The 16,002-nt window shown below is 41.4% G+C and overlaps 1 protein-coding gene across 3 annotated transcripts in view; it reads right to left on the bottom strand.

Moving 5' to 3' along the window:
* Positions 1–16,002, bottom strand: part of Fhit (fragile histidine triad diadenosine triphosphatase) — a 1,447,725-nt gene that overhangs the window by 14,067 nt on the left and 1,417,656 nt on the right. For all 3 annotated transcript variants that reach the window (XM_038350177.1, XM_038350178.1, XM_038350175.1), the window contains one exon: positions 10,062–10,160. In XM_038350177.1, the coding sequence (XP_038206105.1) occupies positions 10,062–10,160 (99 nt within the window). The remainder of the gene's footprint in view (positions 1–10,061; positions 10,161–16,002) is intronic.

Genomic DNA, 16,002 nt, shown 5'->3' with positions numbered 1-16,002 from the left:
GGGCATTAAAGACATTGCAGATCTAAACTACAGCATTTATAAAGAATTAATGAATGTTATGGATATCTGTCTAGCTGGGTAGTTATTTTTCTCTTGGCTATGTAAAATATCGTATCTACTGATTTTGATAGCTTTGATAGCTTTTGTTGTTGTTGCCTTTGAAGATACACAGTTTTCTCACATTTTTGCTGCAATTTTATTGGGATATGTCTTCATATGGATTATCCTTCATTCTGTACTGTAGCTTGGATATGTTCTTGAATTTTTTTGGCATCTCACAGAGAGAGAGAGAGAGAGAGAGAGAGACAGACAGAGAGACAGAGAGACAGAGAGACAGACAGAGACAGAGAGACAGACAGAGAGAAGAGAGAGAAGGGAGAAAAGGGAGAAAAGAGAAGAGAGACTCATTCATCTTGGGTTGGCTTGAAACTAACCATGGACCTAAGGAGAACTATGGACTCTGGTCCTCTTGCCTCTACCTCCTGAGTATTGAGATTTACAGGAGTGTAAAACCATATCTGACTTTATGTGGTGCTAGGATCAGACCCAGCCCTAAATCTATGCAAGCCAAGCTCTCTTACTGACTGAGTTACAGCCTTTTATGAGACAGGATCTCCCTGTGTCACACAGGTGATCTTGAACACCTACAGTCAAATGGTCGTCCTTTCCCAGCATCCTTAGTGCTTAGATTACTGGCATGAACCAGCTCACCCAGCCTTTCCCTTACAGCTTGAAATTTTTCTCTTAAAATATAATTTCCACTAAAACTCTGGATTTGCAAATGAATATATATCGAACTTTTTCATTGTACTTCTACTTTCTCTTCTTTGTCTCTCTCCCTCATTGTGGTTTGTCCTCTTCCTTCTACATGGTCCAGTTGACTAACAATCGTGTTTATGAAAATGCGGTACTAAATCCATTCAGTATGCTTCTGTATTTTTTTCAACTTTATATTGCTTCTATTTGGTACTTTTTCACACCATCTGAGACTCTTTAATGGGTATTTTGTGAAATTTTATTTGATAAAATACTTCTATTGCTTAAGAAAAATGTAGCTCGAGAGTCTTCAATTTGCTTTCCACAAATACCTGTCATTTCCATTATCCTTTTCTACTTGACTTCATTTTATTAAAACCGTTCGAGACTTTAACTCACAAATGAAAAGTCTCACACAGTTGGTTTTTAAAGAAGCCACTTGTGGGACTTTGGATGAGAAATGTCCTCCAGAGGCTCCAGTATTTGAAGGCTTGCTCCCAGGTGGCACTGTTTAGGAAGGGAATGGAGCCTACTGCAGGAAGTCACGAGGGGCTGGCTTTGAGGGTTATGGCTTTGCTCCACTTCCTGGTTCCCTTTTCTGCTTCCTATGTATAAATTAAAACTAGCGGTTAGTTTCCTGCCCCTGCCCCCTGCTGCCATGCATTCCACAATGTGATTGACTTTATCCCTCAGGAATCATTCGTCAAAACAGATCTTTGTTTGCCTACACTGTGGGGTATTTTATCACAGCAACAGCACAGCGTGACTCCACTTGTGTTCCTGGTCCCGAATTTTATAAATCCCAATGAGTATCTATTCAGTAGAATGCCATTCTGAAACCAAGGAGCTTCACTTAGGGTTTTACACCTTCAATATCTACTAGATTTTATTTATTTATTTTTATTGTTCTTTCCTATTCAATACCCTGAAAGTTAAATTCACTTATTTGCCATGAAAAAAAACTATGAAAAATGTGAAACTAGAAAAAAAGCTTAATCTGTGAAAAAAAGTAACATCTGCGACTTTTAAAATAGATTCCAGCTTTCTGCTAAATTAAAAAAAACTTAAACTAAAACATTCGACATTCTCTATCCATAAACAATGTAAACAGTTGCTTTAACATCTGTGTCTGATAGCTCCAATTTTTACATAAAATATGATTGGCCATTTATTTGTAACAAAATGCCTGTAATACCATAAGCCAGGAGGCAATGGAAGTCCACCTCCCACAGTTCTGGGGGACAGTGGTCCAACAGCAAGGCCACCTGTTCTGGGGCTGCTTGTCTTGTCCTGAAGTCAGCCTCTTCAGACTATCTTCTCAAGTGAGCACAGAAAGACAAACTGAAACCCACAGTATAAGGCTGCTCAATCCATCTTAGAGGCCACATACTCGTGATGTTATCCTCACTTAATTACCTCCCATAGAACCACCACCTAACACCATCACATGGTAATTAGGACCTTAGTATATGAGTTCAGAGGCAGAACATGGCAACTGCTTCCTGGTATTTTTTGGTGTGTTTATGGGTGAGCACACAGACACATATGCTTGGTATTCTTTTGAAAACAAACCACAAAAATAATTTAAGACAATATGCTGATGTTAGTGTCTTCCCGGAACATATTATCTTTTTTTCTGCCAGTAAGTTAAAGGACTAAGAATTTGAGATCATTTGAATTAAATTTTAGGACGGAGACTTTTTCAGATGTGCTGATGAATAGTTGTGGGGCCAAAGTTAGTATAAGGAATGGGCCACATCTGGCTCACTCTTACTGTGGGGATTAATCCTGCCAGATTTCTGGCATTCCACTTAACTGCAGGGGTTTTTGTAAGCACTCTCTCATGCACAAGCTCTAAATCTCTCCTAGTCTCCGAGAGCCATGTGTACCTTCAGTGGAAAAGCAACCCAAATGCGGGACTCACCTCTGTGGATTCCTCTCTTCTCCTGGCCATGTAAAATTTGACTGTGTTGGTGTCTCCAATATATCTAGATGTTCTGTACAGTTTTTTAGTTGAATATAGTAGGAAATTTGAATTAGCAATAGAAGCACTTTCTTTTCTGTTCAGGTAGACTGAAAACTTCTCCCCTCTATAGTTTTTAGTATTTCATAACTATTTGCCACCAATTTGTCATGACTTCACCACACCAATAATTTGTTATCTTTAAAACATTAAATAATATGGAAAACAATGACCTACAACATTGACATAATAGTTTCATGTCTTATCCATTCTTCCTCTTTAAAACAGTCCTAGGAGCATGTGTTGTGCATTCTCTATCAGTGCAACCCACAGATGAGTAAACTGATGAATGAAAGGGCGATCTGTCCTAGTCCAGAGAGTAAATTTAGTGTTACTATTTTACTGAAAGTAAAAGCCAAAACTGCAGACAACGTGGGGCATGATCTCGAAGACTACAGACTTAGAGTACACGGGATGCTTTTATTCACCCAGTGATGAAAATCAGGGTTTGGTCTCAAAGAGAACCAGGATGAGGCTGGGACATGCTTTTTATAACTACGATGCTCATTGTATTGGCCTTTTTGTTTTGAAGTATCTTCTAGAATGTTCCACGTAAAGCACAAGACCAACACATTTGCCTTAGACTCTTCTATAAACTGCCAGTAGAGCTTTTTAACTCTTGTTTCTAAAATGCTTGCATGAGGTTTCTGTAGGGGACTTAGGGTTTGTTCTATGATAAGGGTAATGTGGGGCCCAAAGAGCCAGGTCACTGCAGGGGGGCGGGGACAAAAAAGGAGAGGGAAGCAGGGAGTCAGCTCTTGAAGAGCTAGATTACATGAAAATGTGGGTTTATTCCTCTCATTGTTATGTACCAGTATTTTTGTTTTTAGAAAATAACATTCTGCCTTAATTTCCCTTAAGGGCAAGGTATTTGGAGGAAGAAGAGAGAATGCATTAATTATATTGTGGGCTGAAATTAATTTACTAGTTATACTGCTAAACCCATTGAACCATTCCTTTTCTCCATAGGTATGGGGCAGAGGAGAATTTCATAGAAAAGGTACACTCTTAAATACCCACCACTCATGAACTAAATACACTGAGCTATATTTTGGCTTATTGGAGAAGTCACTACTCTTGCTGGTGAATCCAGCTTGGTTGAGCAGCTATGTGATAACTTGGATTATGTTCAAGCACGCCAAAATGATGCAGCAGTTACTCTGGAAGCGGTGGCTGAGGTCCACTGGAGGCAGCGGAACAGGTGAAGTGGATAAATACCTGCTATTATTATGTGATGAGGTCAAGGATTAGTAATGTGAATTTTTATTGCCTTTCTTCATATTCACCTCCTGTGATCTCCAGGAGTCTTTTGCTAGGAAGGATGGAGGCAGGGAAAGACAAAACTCACACGCTGTTAGGAGAGGACTGTCAAAGGCAAAGGGAACAAGGGGAGAAAAGAAAAGCCAATGATTGGACAGCTTTATTTAAGGTTTGATAAAATAGCAGAGTATGCAGATCATAGGCAGTCATCCATTCTGCAGATAGGGATGGAGAGCTATGTTTTACTATATTTCCATTTTACCAGGTGCAAGTAAAAGTCTTAAACTCTATTTTTAAATTTTGTAAGATACAGTGTGTGTGTGTGTGTGTGTGTGTGTGTGTGTGTGTGTGGCACACACACATGTGCACGCGAGTCCCTGCCCATGGAGACCAGAAGAGAGTGCTGAGTCCCCACAGCTGGAGTTAGAAGCCTTTGGGAGCCCAACTCAGGTCCTCTGGAAAAGCAGCAGGTGTACTTAACTATTGACCCATCTCTCCAGCCTAAAACTCACATTTATTTTTTTGCTACTGGATCATACTTTCCTAAAAACAGTTTTCTGTTGATTGCTCATGCTGTTGCAAAACTCCTACAGGTAAAAATGAACCTGTGAGACTAGTCATTTCTATTACAAGTAGAGATACATGCTCTTAGAAAAGTGTACCCCTGACCCCACTCCCAGCCTTCATCCCACTCTTATGCCACCCTCACCTCACCCACATCCTACTCACACCCCAGAATTTATAGCCATCAGTGGCCTGCAGAAATATTTTTATCTAAACTATTTAGTTCAAGTACTATCTCTGCAAAATAATAAGCAAAATGAAAGCCTATTATGAATATTGGGGTAGACGGTCTTACAGATGACTGTAACAACTTAAAAGAGTGACCATCCTGATAATTCTGCATAAGTCATTTAATGGGACATTGTATTGGATCACTCTTGATGATTCTACGCTTTACCATTCTCACGCCCGAGGGACTTGGTCTATCTTTATGACATTGCAATAGAAAGTACATTCGAGAAATGTAACACAAGGAGAAGGGCATAGAGGGCTCCACGATCTAAAAGAAGCAAGGACTAGGAAGAAAAAGTAAAAATTTCTTTTCTCGCTTCTGTTAAATCACCAACCGTGTCTGTTTCTGGCAGAGTAAAGATGAATATACTCAAATGTATTCATATTCAAATATTTAATCTTAAGGGGAACATCATCTCTTGCCATGCTAAAGAAAATGTGTGGTCATATCAATTAGGGGCTGATTGAAGGAGGACAGGCAGACATTTCATTGCTGTTAATGAGGCTTCCTGCTCATGTGGTCCAGACTAAATCCCTCAAGTTCCAGCACAAGGCTACCTCTTCCTCCCAAATTTCTTTCATGAATCCCTTTGAGTCTTTCTCACTGAAAGCTGTTTGTGCGAAGGACAGACCCTCTCTGTGGCTGGTGGGGTAGGTTTTAAGAGGCGTCATTTGCAGAGTGGAGCATGGAATGAACAGTCAGACTTGTTGCATCTTGTCAGCCTTGACCGTCTGTCCATGACTATCACCGATTGTCCATCGGCTGAAATTATAGCGGCTTTCAAAAATTGCTGGTGCCAAAATCTCCCTTGACTGTACATCTGTAACTACTAATAATGTTGTTTGGGGCAGACTCGGTTGCTTTGAAATTGCACTGCACTGTTATAAGTAAATGAGAGGCAGCCAATTATCTATGAAGTCAAGACACACACAGAGGAGAGTGTGATGAATTGGAGATGATCTCGCTGACACAACACAGTGTGGGAACCTGTCCTGCTTTGACGTCTCATCAAAGCTGGGAGGTGATGTTTACATATCTTCCAGCAGAGATCCCCCAGTTCCGGCGGGGAGGAGGAGATGACAGCATCATTCCGCCACTGGTACACATGCTGCTGAATTAAAATTAGAAAGGCAGCAAATCCAAGTGTTAAATATCTACAGAGAGAATCATCACACTCCAGAAAGGAGGCAAGGTTAAAGAGATGCAGATCCAACTGTCACACGGCGAAATCCATCCCGGAAATCAGCTTAGTGTGCAGGGAAGCAATGTATAAATTCATCCAGGCAGAGAGGAGGCACTGAATTCCAGGAACCAAAGGAGTTCAGCCTCAGCAGTGAGCTGTCTGACAGGCATTGAGACAGTTATAGCGTCACCCAGCAACCAGTGAACTCCTAACTTCAGTGGTACAGCAAAAGCAGAGCCTGCTTTTCATGATTGCCCGAGAAATTCTGACCGAGCTGCATTCTGGTTGGACAAAGAGATAAAGAAGAAAGCTAAATTGCCATCTGCCTTGCAGAGGCAGAGGGGAGGAGACGGAAAATTCCTCTAATGTTGCCTTGATGACCACCAGAGGCTGAGCAAGCATGTTTGGCTTGGGGGAAATTTTAACTGTGTGGTTCCAACAGCTCTTGTGTGCTGAGAGTGTGTGCACAGAGAAAACACAGAGTGTGGTTTCTACTTTATAAGACAACTCTACACACAGGGCAGTTCAATGCCAGTAACACTCCTTTGACTACAGATACAGGGTGTCCCAGCTGTAGGTGTTCACATTCTTCTCTGAAATGCTTTGAAGGCAAACACAGACTCTTAGCAAGCAGAAGCCAGTCTCCTAGGCGAAGTAGCAATTCTGCGTAGACCTAACAGCTTGAGATGCAGCAGGTTTTCTTGTATCCATGTACAACAAAGTGGCTAAAGGGATGATTTTGATTTTCTTCCATAGTTCTCATCTTCCCCACTGGGAGGGGTGGGTCTGAGGTCATTTTACTCTTGAATTCTGATCATCGCTGTTGATTTCCCAGAAGTGGGAATCATATTAAATGTCTCAGAGATTATTTTGTTACAATATTTCTAAATAGATCAAGTAGGCAGTTGCAGGGTCTCAATCTAGTGATAGCATTTAAGCCAAGGAGCAACTGGCCTTTCTTTCGAGAAGATAGAATGGAAATCAGTCCTAGTAGTTGTAGGTGAGCAACTACAGAGAGCTGGCATTTCAGAAGCACTGCATCTCCTTTCTATTTATGCTTAGACTTCTAATTAGAAGCAGTGTTCTCTTTGACATTGAGGCCAAGACTACCCAGCTTGAGATACATGTACTGCAATGCAAAAAAAAGCGAATCACAGAAACAATAAGTGAGCAGTTCCCTACAGGGTCCACAAAGAGAAGAGAAATTTATAGGGCAAGGGAGGGAGGAATGAGCTTAGGTGAACACTGGACCCACCCAAGGTCATACTACTTGGGCACGTGGTCAGATGCTAGAGAAACCAAGAAGGAGGGCAGCCTAGTAGGAATCAGCACAGCTGAACAAATCTACAAGTAGAGCAAAGTCAGTTGTGAAACCAACCGGGGCTTGTTTTTGTTCCTACTACCTTGTCCAGGGTGGTAGGGAGCCAGGTGCTGGGGAACAAAGGAATCCAGCAGCAGAGGAGAAAGTCCTTTTTCTGAGGACACTAGACAGGCTACTAAGAACATTGAGGGGCAACATAGGAGCTGTGGAAGGAAATATGAAGTGGCGGGAAAGGTGAGCAGTGTGACAATGAAGAATGACACGGATGGGTTGAGTTGTTGTGTTGGCATTGTGAATATTGTCCTTTTAAACCATGGAACACAGAAAAGAAATTAACACGGCCGAGCTTGGGTTTTATAATAGGATATTTTTCTTTGTATCTTCTCAGTAACAATTGATGATTATAATTCCTCCCGGGTTCCCATCCTGTCTCTGGCTATGTCTCTTGGAAATTTCAAGATTTTGAAGAGCAGCAACAAACCAAGTCTTTCAAGTCATCCTGCCCAAGGTGGATATGCTGTTGTCAGTATTATCAGAAAAGTCTGGGAAAGTCACGTTCATCTTAATGTCACATAAGCAAAAGGTATTTTCTTTAAGCCCAGGTAAATCTAAATGTTGCATTATTACTCTAGATAACACTATATGCAAATTTGATATAAAGGCGGAATTTGAAAATGGAGAGCCTAGTATCAAAATAACTTAAGGGACAACCTAAGGACCAGATGTACAGAGGGAGTAAATTTTTATTGTATTGCATGTAGTGGTGATGCTCTTGATTAATTTTAAGGACCCTTCATCACATTAGGAGCAGTGGCTACCACATCTTTTTCTAGTCTCAGTCCCCACATCAGGCTGCTGAATAGGTAAGTTATTTAGTCTGTAACCAGAGCCCATTAAGGAAAAATGCAAGTTTTAGTTAATTAAAACAATGAATAGGCCTGGTGCCCAAAAATGTTTGTATCACTGCCTAGGACAGATGTCTTTCTGATAAGACTTGCTAGTTAAATAAATTTGCTCAAAAGGCAGGTAAACTCAGGACTCAAGGCAGAAGCATGTAAGCATCGAGTTAGAAGTCAAAATCTTAATGTATGCAGATAACCTCTTCTGAGGTAGAACCTTAGGATTCCACAAAGGCCTCCGCAAAAGCCTAGAGTTTTCTTGCCTCTACCTGAAAACACCCATTGTATAGGAAGCTCAGAAAACCAATTTCACCCTAATCAATTGTACCTGAAGATGTGGTACCCTCATTTCTACAGGGCATTCCAAAGTGCCACACTAGACTTCTGAAGAGGAATTGAACAGAAAACTGTGTTTGGTCATGCCCATAGGCCGGTGTTCATTATCAATCCCATCTCTTCAGACAGAGGAGAAGGTGAACGGTGGTAAAGGTTAAAAGTAAACTGTGACTGGTGGCTTCTCTGTACTCCACGAGGCAAAGGGACACAGACTTGACGCATGTTTGGCGGAACAAACTGAGCTTTGCAGCGCTTGGCTGCGCTGGCCTGCTTGCACTGAGCCAGAGAGGCATAGAGAAAGCCCGCATCACTTGTAGGGTGGTGCAAGGCTATTATAATGGCTGAAAGCAACAACATGGCCTACTGAGGACACCAAACAACCTGTGCTTCTTGGCTGTGTTGGCACTAGCCTTGTAAAATGGCTTGCTTGTATCTGCCTCTATGACACATCCAAAAATTACAAAGAAAGATACATAAAAAAGTACAAGGGAGGTTTCTGAACTTCCTCCCTTAACTCTTGAATAATCCTTCCTTGCATTCAAACTTGCTCATCCACCAAACGTTCTCAAATTTCCTGTCTACAGCCTACACTTCACTTTATATGGGCTGTTTCTGTTAATGCCTTACATTGTCCTAGCTCTGGATTCTTTCTGTAATGGTGACAAAAACCTGGACACACTTGGAAAGAATCCTCATGTGCTCTTTCTAGTTTGAGACCTCAAGCACTGGCAACATGACACCAGAAGGGAAGCACTCTGGGTCATTAAGTAATTAATGTATTTGAAAAGTAAGGCGGGGAAAAGAATGGTCAATTAATGCATGTCTTTGAGCTTCCTTGCATTTCATATCAAAGCAGTGTACAGCGGTTTTCTTTTAACGTGCAGGGGATTCTGTTCAAAATCTCCCATTGTGCCCCAAACGAGGGACAGTACCCGATACTCTATATACTTTATTCTATACGTATGATAAAGGTTGATTTATAAAGTATAGGGAGAGAGCAACACTGGAATAAACCGATTATAACAATGTCTAGCAGTGAGAGTTATGTGAACAACTGCACATGCCAAGGAGGTTGGTATTACCCAGATGGCCCATAAAGGCTCACCACTCTCCTGGCTGAGCCCATCCGAGCCTGTCGCCTCCCCAACTGTTGACTTACTTGTACACCCAGGAGTGCTCTCTTTATTAATAAACTACCCCTATCTTTACTAGTCACAATAGGCCCCTGGTCAATTCTTTGTTTCAGGACTCAAGAATCTGGAAAGCTGAGGACTTTTTCTTTAGGCCCCTGTCCATTCCTTCAGTAGCAAGAGGGACATAAAATCTCACATGGCTCAAGATTGTCTTTCCACAGCTTCTCTGTCCTTTGTAGTCCCCCTCAGGGAGACATCGGTGCTGTTACTTTTCTTCATCTTTCCCAGCCATCGTCTTCCCTTCCCTGAGGCCCATGAGGAGGCCTGGGTGAAGGTGAAGTACTTGATGTTTACCTGAAAGTAGACACGCAGCGCCTCAGCTTCGGCAGCCATCTCCTCCTCAGATCTCCAGAAGGCTGGGGAGTCCTCTTGCTCTTTGTCATGTTTCTGGAGCTTTGGAGGATGAGAATAAAATAGGCTCATGAAAGAATCCTTGAGATCTTCTTTAATATTGTTGGGGAAAGGAGAGAGAGTGAAAATAACTTGCAAATTAGAGGCCTGTAGGTGTATCTTAATTACGCTAATTGCCCAATTTTGAAAATAAAGAGTTTCACGTAAGAATTGACATTTCTTGCTTCTCTAATAAAATCGCAAGATTCGGCTGCACTGGGGTGGCTGCCGCTTCGTGCTTGCCTGATGAGCAAGGGCCTGCGACAGACTAAGGCTGCGTAAAGCAGGAGGCTGCTAGGGGCAGCATCCCTCTACTCAATGCCCCTTCGTTTTCTTGTGCTTATCAGCATGATTTAATTATTGACATCCCTGACTGCAGTTGTCTTTGCCCATGCTCAGTCTTCTATTCTGGCCTGCAGCCTACCTATGAGTCTCTCTGGCTTTAGCTGTCTTTTATGAGCTCCAAGGAATTGTAAGCATTTGGACAGGAAGAAACTCTGGGGTTAGACACTCAAGTCCCTTCCCTTTGGCTATCAGGCTACTGTAAAGAGTAGACTCTTAACAAAGTCGAATTTTGCAGAATTCCTGTGCTGGGGAAGGGGACTGGGTCCTGGTGCCCCGCAGAGCAGGGGTTAGCCAAAGTTCACAAGAGCTGACCGAGTCCCAGAGTTCACACGTGCTGACCGGGTCCCAGTTGTACACGTCCTGGCTTTTCTTTCGTGTTCCTAGAAAGCCATAACTGTCACAAAGGAAGTAGAGAGAAACTGAGTCTTTCTTTCTGGGTCTGGCTAAACTGTACATGAACCCACTTTCCATGCACAGTCTGTTTTCTAATTTCTTTTAAGAAGTAGCAGGTTTATGAATCTAAGTGGATATGCAACAACAGAAACTATGAGAAAACAGTATAGGAAATTAACAATGTAGTCTTAGTCAATTCAGTTCCTCTGTAGACAATTCTCTATCCATGTAGAAATAAACACACACACACATATACGTATATATAATACATAGTCACATATATTTATGTATGTATATATATATATATATAGACTTATGAGCAAAGACATGTTTTAAATTGCTGTATAGAGTGAACCATGTGTCTGTTCTATGAGAGAGCAGGTTTTTAGTAGAGTTTAATCTCTCTCTTGCTCGCCTATTGTAATTCAGTTCTGTTACCAATATTCCGTTTCTGTGGCAGTGTGTGTGTGGGGGGGGGGTGTGTGGGTGGGTGGGTGGGTGTGAGGGGGGGGGGAAGAAAGAGAGAGAGAGAGAAAGAGACAGAGGCAGACAGACAGACAGACTGACTGACACACACACATACACACACACACACACACAGAGTTAAAGGTCCAATTGCTCCCAAGATGTACAGTGTAGTGATCCATGTTCAGGTGCTTAGATAGATGGCTGTGTAGCGCTGTCAATGATGGCCAACATTTATGATTTGGAGAGCAGCTTCTCTCATGCTCATATTTTGCACAATCCTTACAGCTTCCCACAAGACACACTACTTCACTCCATTTACTCTGGATGAAATGGGGGCAGGGGAACTCAGGAAAATCATTTACTTGTCTAGGTATGTAATGCCGGGTGCAAGCATTGTGCCCAACCAGTTCTCTTTGCCTTGGAGAATCCATACAAACGGGCAGTTACATTTCACTGAGTGTCTGCTCACTTGGAACTGGGATGCTTTGAAAAAAACCTGGGGAGTTCAGCAAGGCATGCTGACCAGGTGCCTCCATGGCTCAGGTATGAACATGAGAAGCTGCTGGCTAGAAACCGTGATAAAATGAAAGGGATAGAATCACTGTACACATTTGTCCTGTGGCCTCCACATGCATACTGTGGCATGTAAGCCTAACCCTCACCACACAGACACACACACACCCATACACACACTCACACACACACATACACACACACACTCACATACACACACACCCATACACACACTCACATACACACATACACACACACACACCCATACACACACTCACATACACACACACACTACTAATAAATAAAAACTTTTAAACTAAAATAGTAATATTCATTCTCTTGGGCCTCAAACTCTCAGCCTACTCTAGAGACCCCACCCCAGCAGGCTGCAGAACACAGAGACTTTCCACATTTATCTTAGAGCAGCTTTGTTGTGAAGACGAAATAGTACAGGAAAGACATCCTTGCTTTCTGGCAAGGCTGTATTTCCACACCGAGGAAGTCTGGGCCTAAATGAGGTTCATTAGCATAGAACGAGGCCACAAATATCTTTATGAGGGTAATGGATCTTCCTTTCAGAATTTGGCTGCCAGCACACTGGTTTTCCATTTTGCCATACAGATTTAATTCTTCTTAGTGGAAGGAAAGCACATTAAGAAGTCATTTCCTTGCTGTAGAAGCAGATATGACGCAGTTGCTACAGGCGAGTCGAACGGGATTGCTATTCTACCCAAGAACTAATTTTCATTTTGCTACTACCTTTGGGTCTGTTATAAATCCATCTTGTAACAGTTTGATGGGGAAGACAAGGAGCGGTGCAAAAGCCAGAGAATGCGGCCTTCCCACCGTGGTGCTGCTGTCGGAAGACATAGCAGGCTTGTCAACACAAACCACACCAGATGATTCCAAATAATTTAGATGCTAAGAACATTAATGCTTCCTGGTTATTAGGCACCCTTCTGTTGGGTTCATATGCTTTACAGATGGCATCACTTAGACATTCTTTACAGGATCTAGGAAACCAATAGATCAAGCTAAATAAGTTTGCAAAGTTTGGTTGGGCATGGCTGTGGGTAAACTTTTGAGGTTTCCTCTTACCGGCCCCAGTTGGAAGTTTTTCCTTTTCTTTAAGACAGCTGGACCCTGGATTCCTGTTGGACTTGCTAGAGAAACTATAAAAGACACAGCTTACACCAAGGAGTCTGATTAGATATTTAGAGATTTTGAAAAAGAAAAAAAGAATTACATAACTATTGAAGGAAAGATGTCCGTGTGTTTAGGTAAGGGCTCTAACATGAATAGAAGTAGAGCTGTCAAATTGTATCTGTGTCAGCAACTTTCCACAGTTTTCAAGTCTCGGATATGAAATGTATGGTATTTGCACGTAACCTTTATATATCATCTGACATGCTTCCTGTTTGTAAACTGTCTATAAATCTCAATACAACACAAATGATGTGAAAATATTCATTCTGCTGGTGTTCAGTAGAGATGGCCTTGATTGTCTGGTATTTTTGGTCAGTGGTCACTTGAATCCATAGATGACAAACCAGCCACAGACCCAGAGCTCACTGGGTCTCACTGGCTCACTCGTCACCTTTACACCCATTCCTTGGGCCTTTTCAATGGTATCACATCTGCCCTTTAGCAACCCCACTGCAGCGTGGTTTTCTTTCATTTAGCATAAGTCAAAGGGGCTTCAGGGTGGTAAGACTTGTCTAAGTAGCATGATGCTAACTAGTCAAGGGGTTTGCAGCCTCTTCAAGAACTGGGAGGCTTCAGACAGACTGGACGGGAAGAATTCTGCTCTAGAAGAGCCATGGTGGAGACTAGGAAATTAAACCTGCAGAAGTCTGTGGAAAAATTCTGAGGTAACCTAAGAATGTGGTTGCAGTAGTCCATTGCGAGGTTAACAAAGCAGAGTTCTACCATCTTAAGCAACTGCTTTCCCAAAAGGCCAGTTTGACTTGTGTGAACCTGAGTTTGGGGGATTTCATTTGTAAATGAACTTCCAGGTGACTTTAGGCTGTGAGAAGAGAGAGGCAATGCCTAATTATCATCACAGCCAATAGTCAATCTGTCCCTGAAGTGAAAGGAAACAGTGTTCTCTCCTGCACTCAAAGGCAAGGAAGACAGGGAAGACAGACACTGAATGGTTGCTTTCCAGTGCTGTGAGATTACCAAATGGAAGAAATGTTACAAAGCTTTAGAATCACCTAGATTTCACAAAGAAATGCTGTTATAATAAAAATAATGATGGTGTCCAGGCAGGGTGACACACACCTTTTACCCCAACCCTTGGATGGATCTCCAGGACAGCAAGGGCTACACTGAAAGACTCTGTCTGAAGAAACAAAAAAGAGAAGAGGGATGGGAGAAAGGGTGTTCCCTGAGTAGTAGTCAGCAAGGGCTCCACAGGTTGATAATTATAGTCTATAGACATTTGACTGTAAAAGCTACGAAATTAAGCCAAACTATTTATTTTAAAAATATCTTGACTTCAAAATTTAAGTCAAAAAATATGTTACTTTGAGAAAGAAGTTCTGCTTCGATTTCCATGGGAAATAAAAGGCTGCGGATTTATTCTGGGTAAAGAAAAAACAGGTTGATGAAGGAAGAACTCTCTGAAAAATATATGATGGGAACAGGTGGCCCAGATGATCCAACATTTCAGAGAGCCTCTGTTGGCATTTCCTCTGAATTCTACATCCAGAACAGCTTCAAGGCTGCTGACAGGCACAATCCAGTCTCACAGAATACTTCAGCCAAGACTTAACAATTATCCTGATTTTCCAAGAGTCCCTCAAACATCACCAGCACCCAAAAACCAACTGGAAGCAGTCTGTAAAACAATAGACACATTCCCAAAATATTGGTTATAATTGTTTGTTTTCATTTGAGGGTGGGATGGTTATACACTGTTATTGGTTGGAGTAAATTGCTTTCTAAAAGAAGAAAGAGGAATATGATATAGAAATGATGGGAAAGGGGTAGATTATTGAATCTACATCAATTCAAAAAACAACTGCTAATTTCAAAATATTTAACATATCATGTTATACTGTATATATATTTTATACTGTTATTTTGTTATTCTGCATGTATATTCCTACTTTTGTTTAAAATATTGTGTTTATGCATCTCAACTAAAAATACAATGTATAATTAGAAATACAGATAATAGTTATCTACAATAGTCAAACTTATAGTCATGTAAGGTAAGTTTTCAAGGTATACAAAGATATATTTCAGATAGAGAGGTAATCTTCAAATACTTCAAAGACCTACAGAATATGGCATTTAAAATGTTTTAATAACTTAAGACTTTTCATGACAGTGAGACATGTCTGCTCCTGACAGTACAAATATACTCCAGAAAAGATGATGGGCATCAAAGAAACTCCATAGCCAAAAAGTTGACAAAAGCTTTTTTTTTATGACAAAAGTTGGCCATGTGGGCAAAGAAATTGCCCTGTTGTTGTAGAATATTGTTTTAAGGCATGTTACTTTTGTTCATGTTGTGGAACATTTGTTTTAATGATGTAAATATGTGTTGCTTTTGTTCATGCTGCATTTCTTTAACGCTGTGAAGCTGTGATTCTTTGCCTGTCTAAAATACCTGATGGTCTAATAAAGAGCTGAACAGCTAATAGGAAGGTAGGAGAAAGGACAGATGGGGCTGGCTGGCAGAGAGAATAAATGGGAAGAGATTTCTGGGAAGAAAAAGAGGAACAAGAGAAGGAGATCGAGTATTGACAAAAGAAGGGGTTAGCTACCCAGTTAGTCACAGAGTAAGAATGAAAGTAAGATATACATAGGTAAGAGAAAAGAAAAAAACCCAGAGGCAAAAGATAGATGGGTAAATTTAAGAAAAGCTGGTTAGAAACAAGTTAAGCCATTTAAGGCTGGGCATTTCTAAGGAAAAATAAGACTCTCTGAGTGATTTATTTGAGGCCCTGGTGGTTCCCCCACCCAAGACGCTAAAAGCAAAGAGTAGAAAACAAACAATGCCCTGCCTCAATTGCTGACCATCGTTGTCCAACCTGGACTAGCAGGACACAAGAGAGGCAACTGCCAAGATTTGCCGAGACAAGGTAGTACAGTCCTTCAAAATTCCATGCTTCAC

Source organism: Arvicola amphibius, chromosome 12 (assembly GCF_903992535.2).
Source record: "Arvicola amphibius chromosome 12, mArvAmp1.2, whole genome shotgun sequence".
Classification (NCBI taxonomy): domain Eukaryota; kingdom Metazoa; phylum Chordata; class Mammalia; order Rodentia; family Cricetidae; genus Arvicola; species Arvicola amphibius.
Note: the sequence above shows the minus strand (reverse complement) of the source record. Positions and strands in the feature narration are given on the sequence as shown.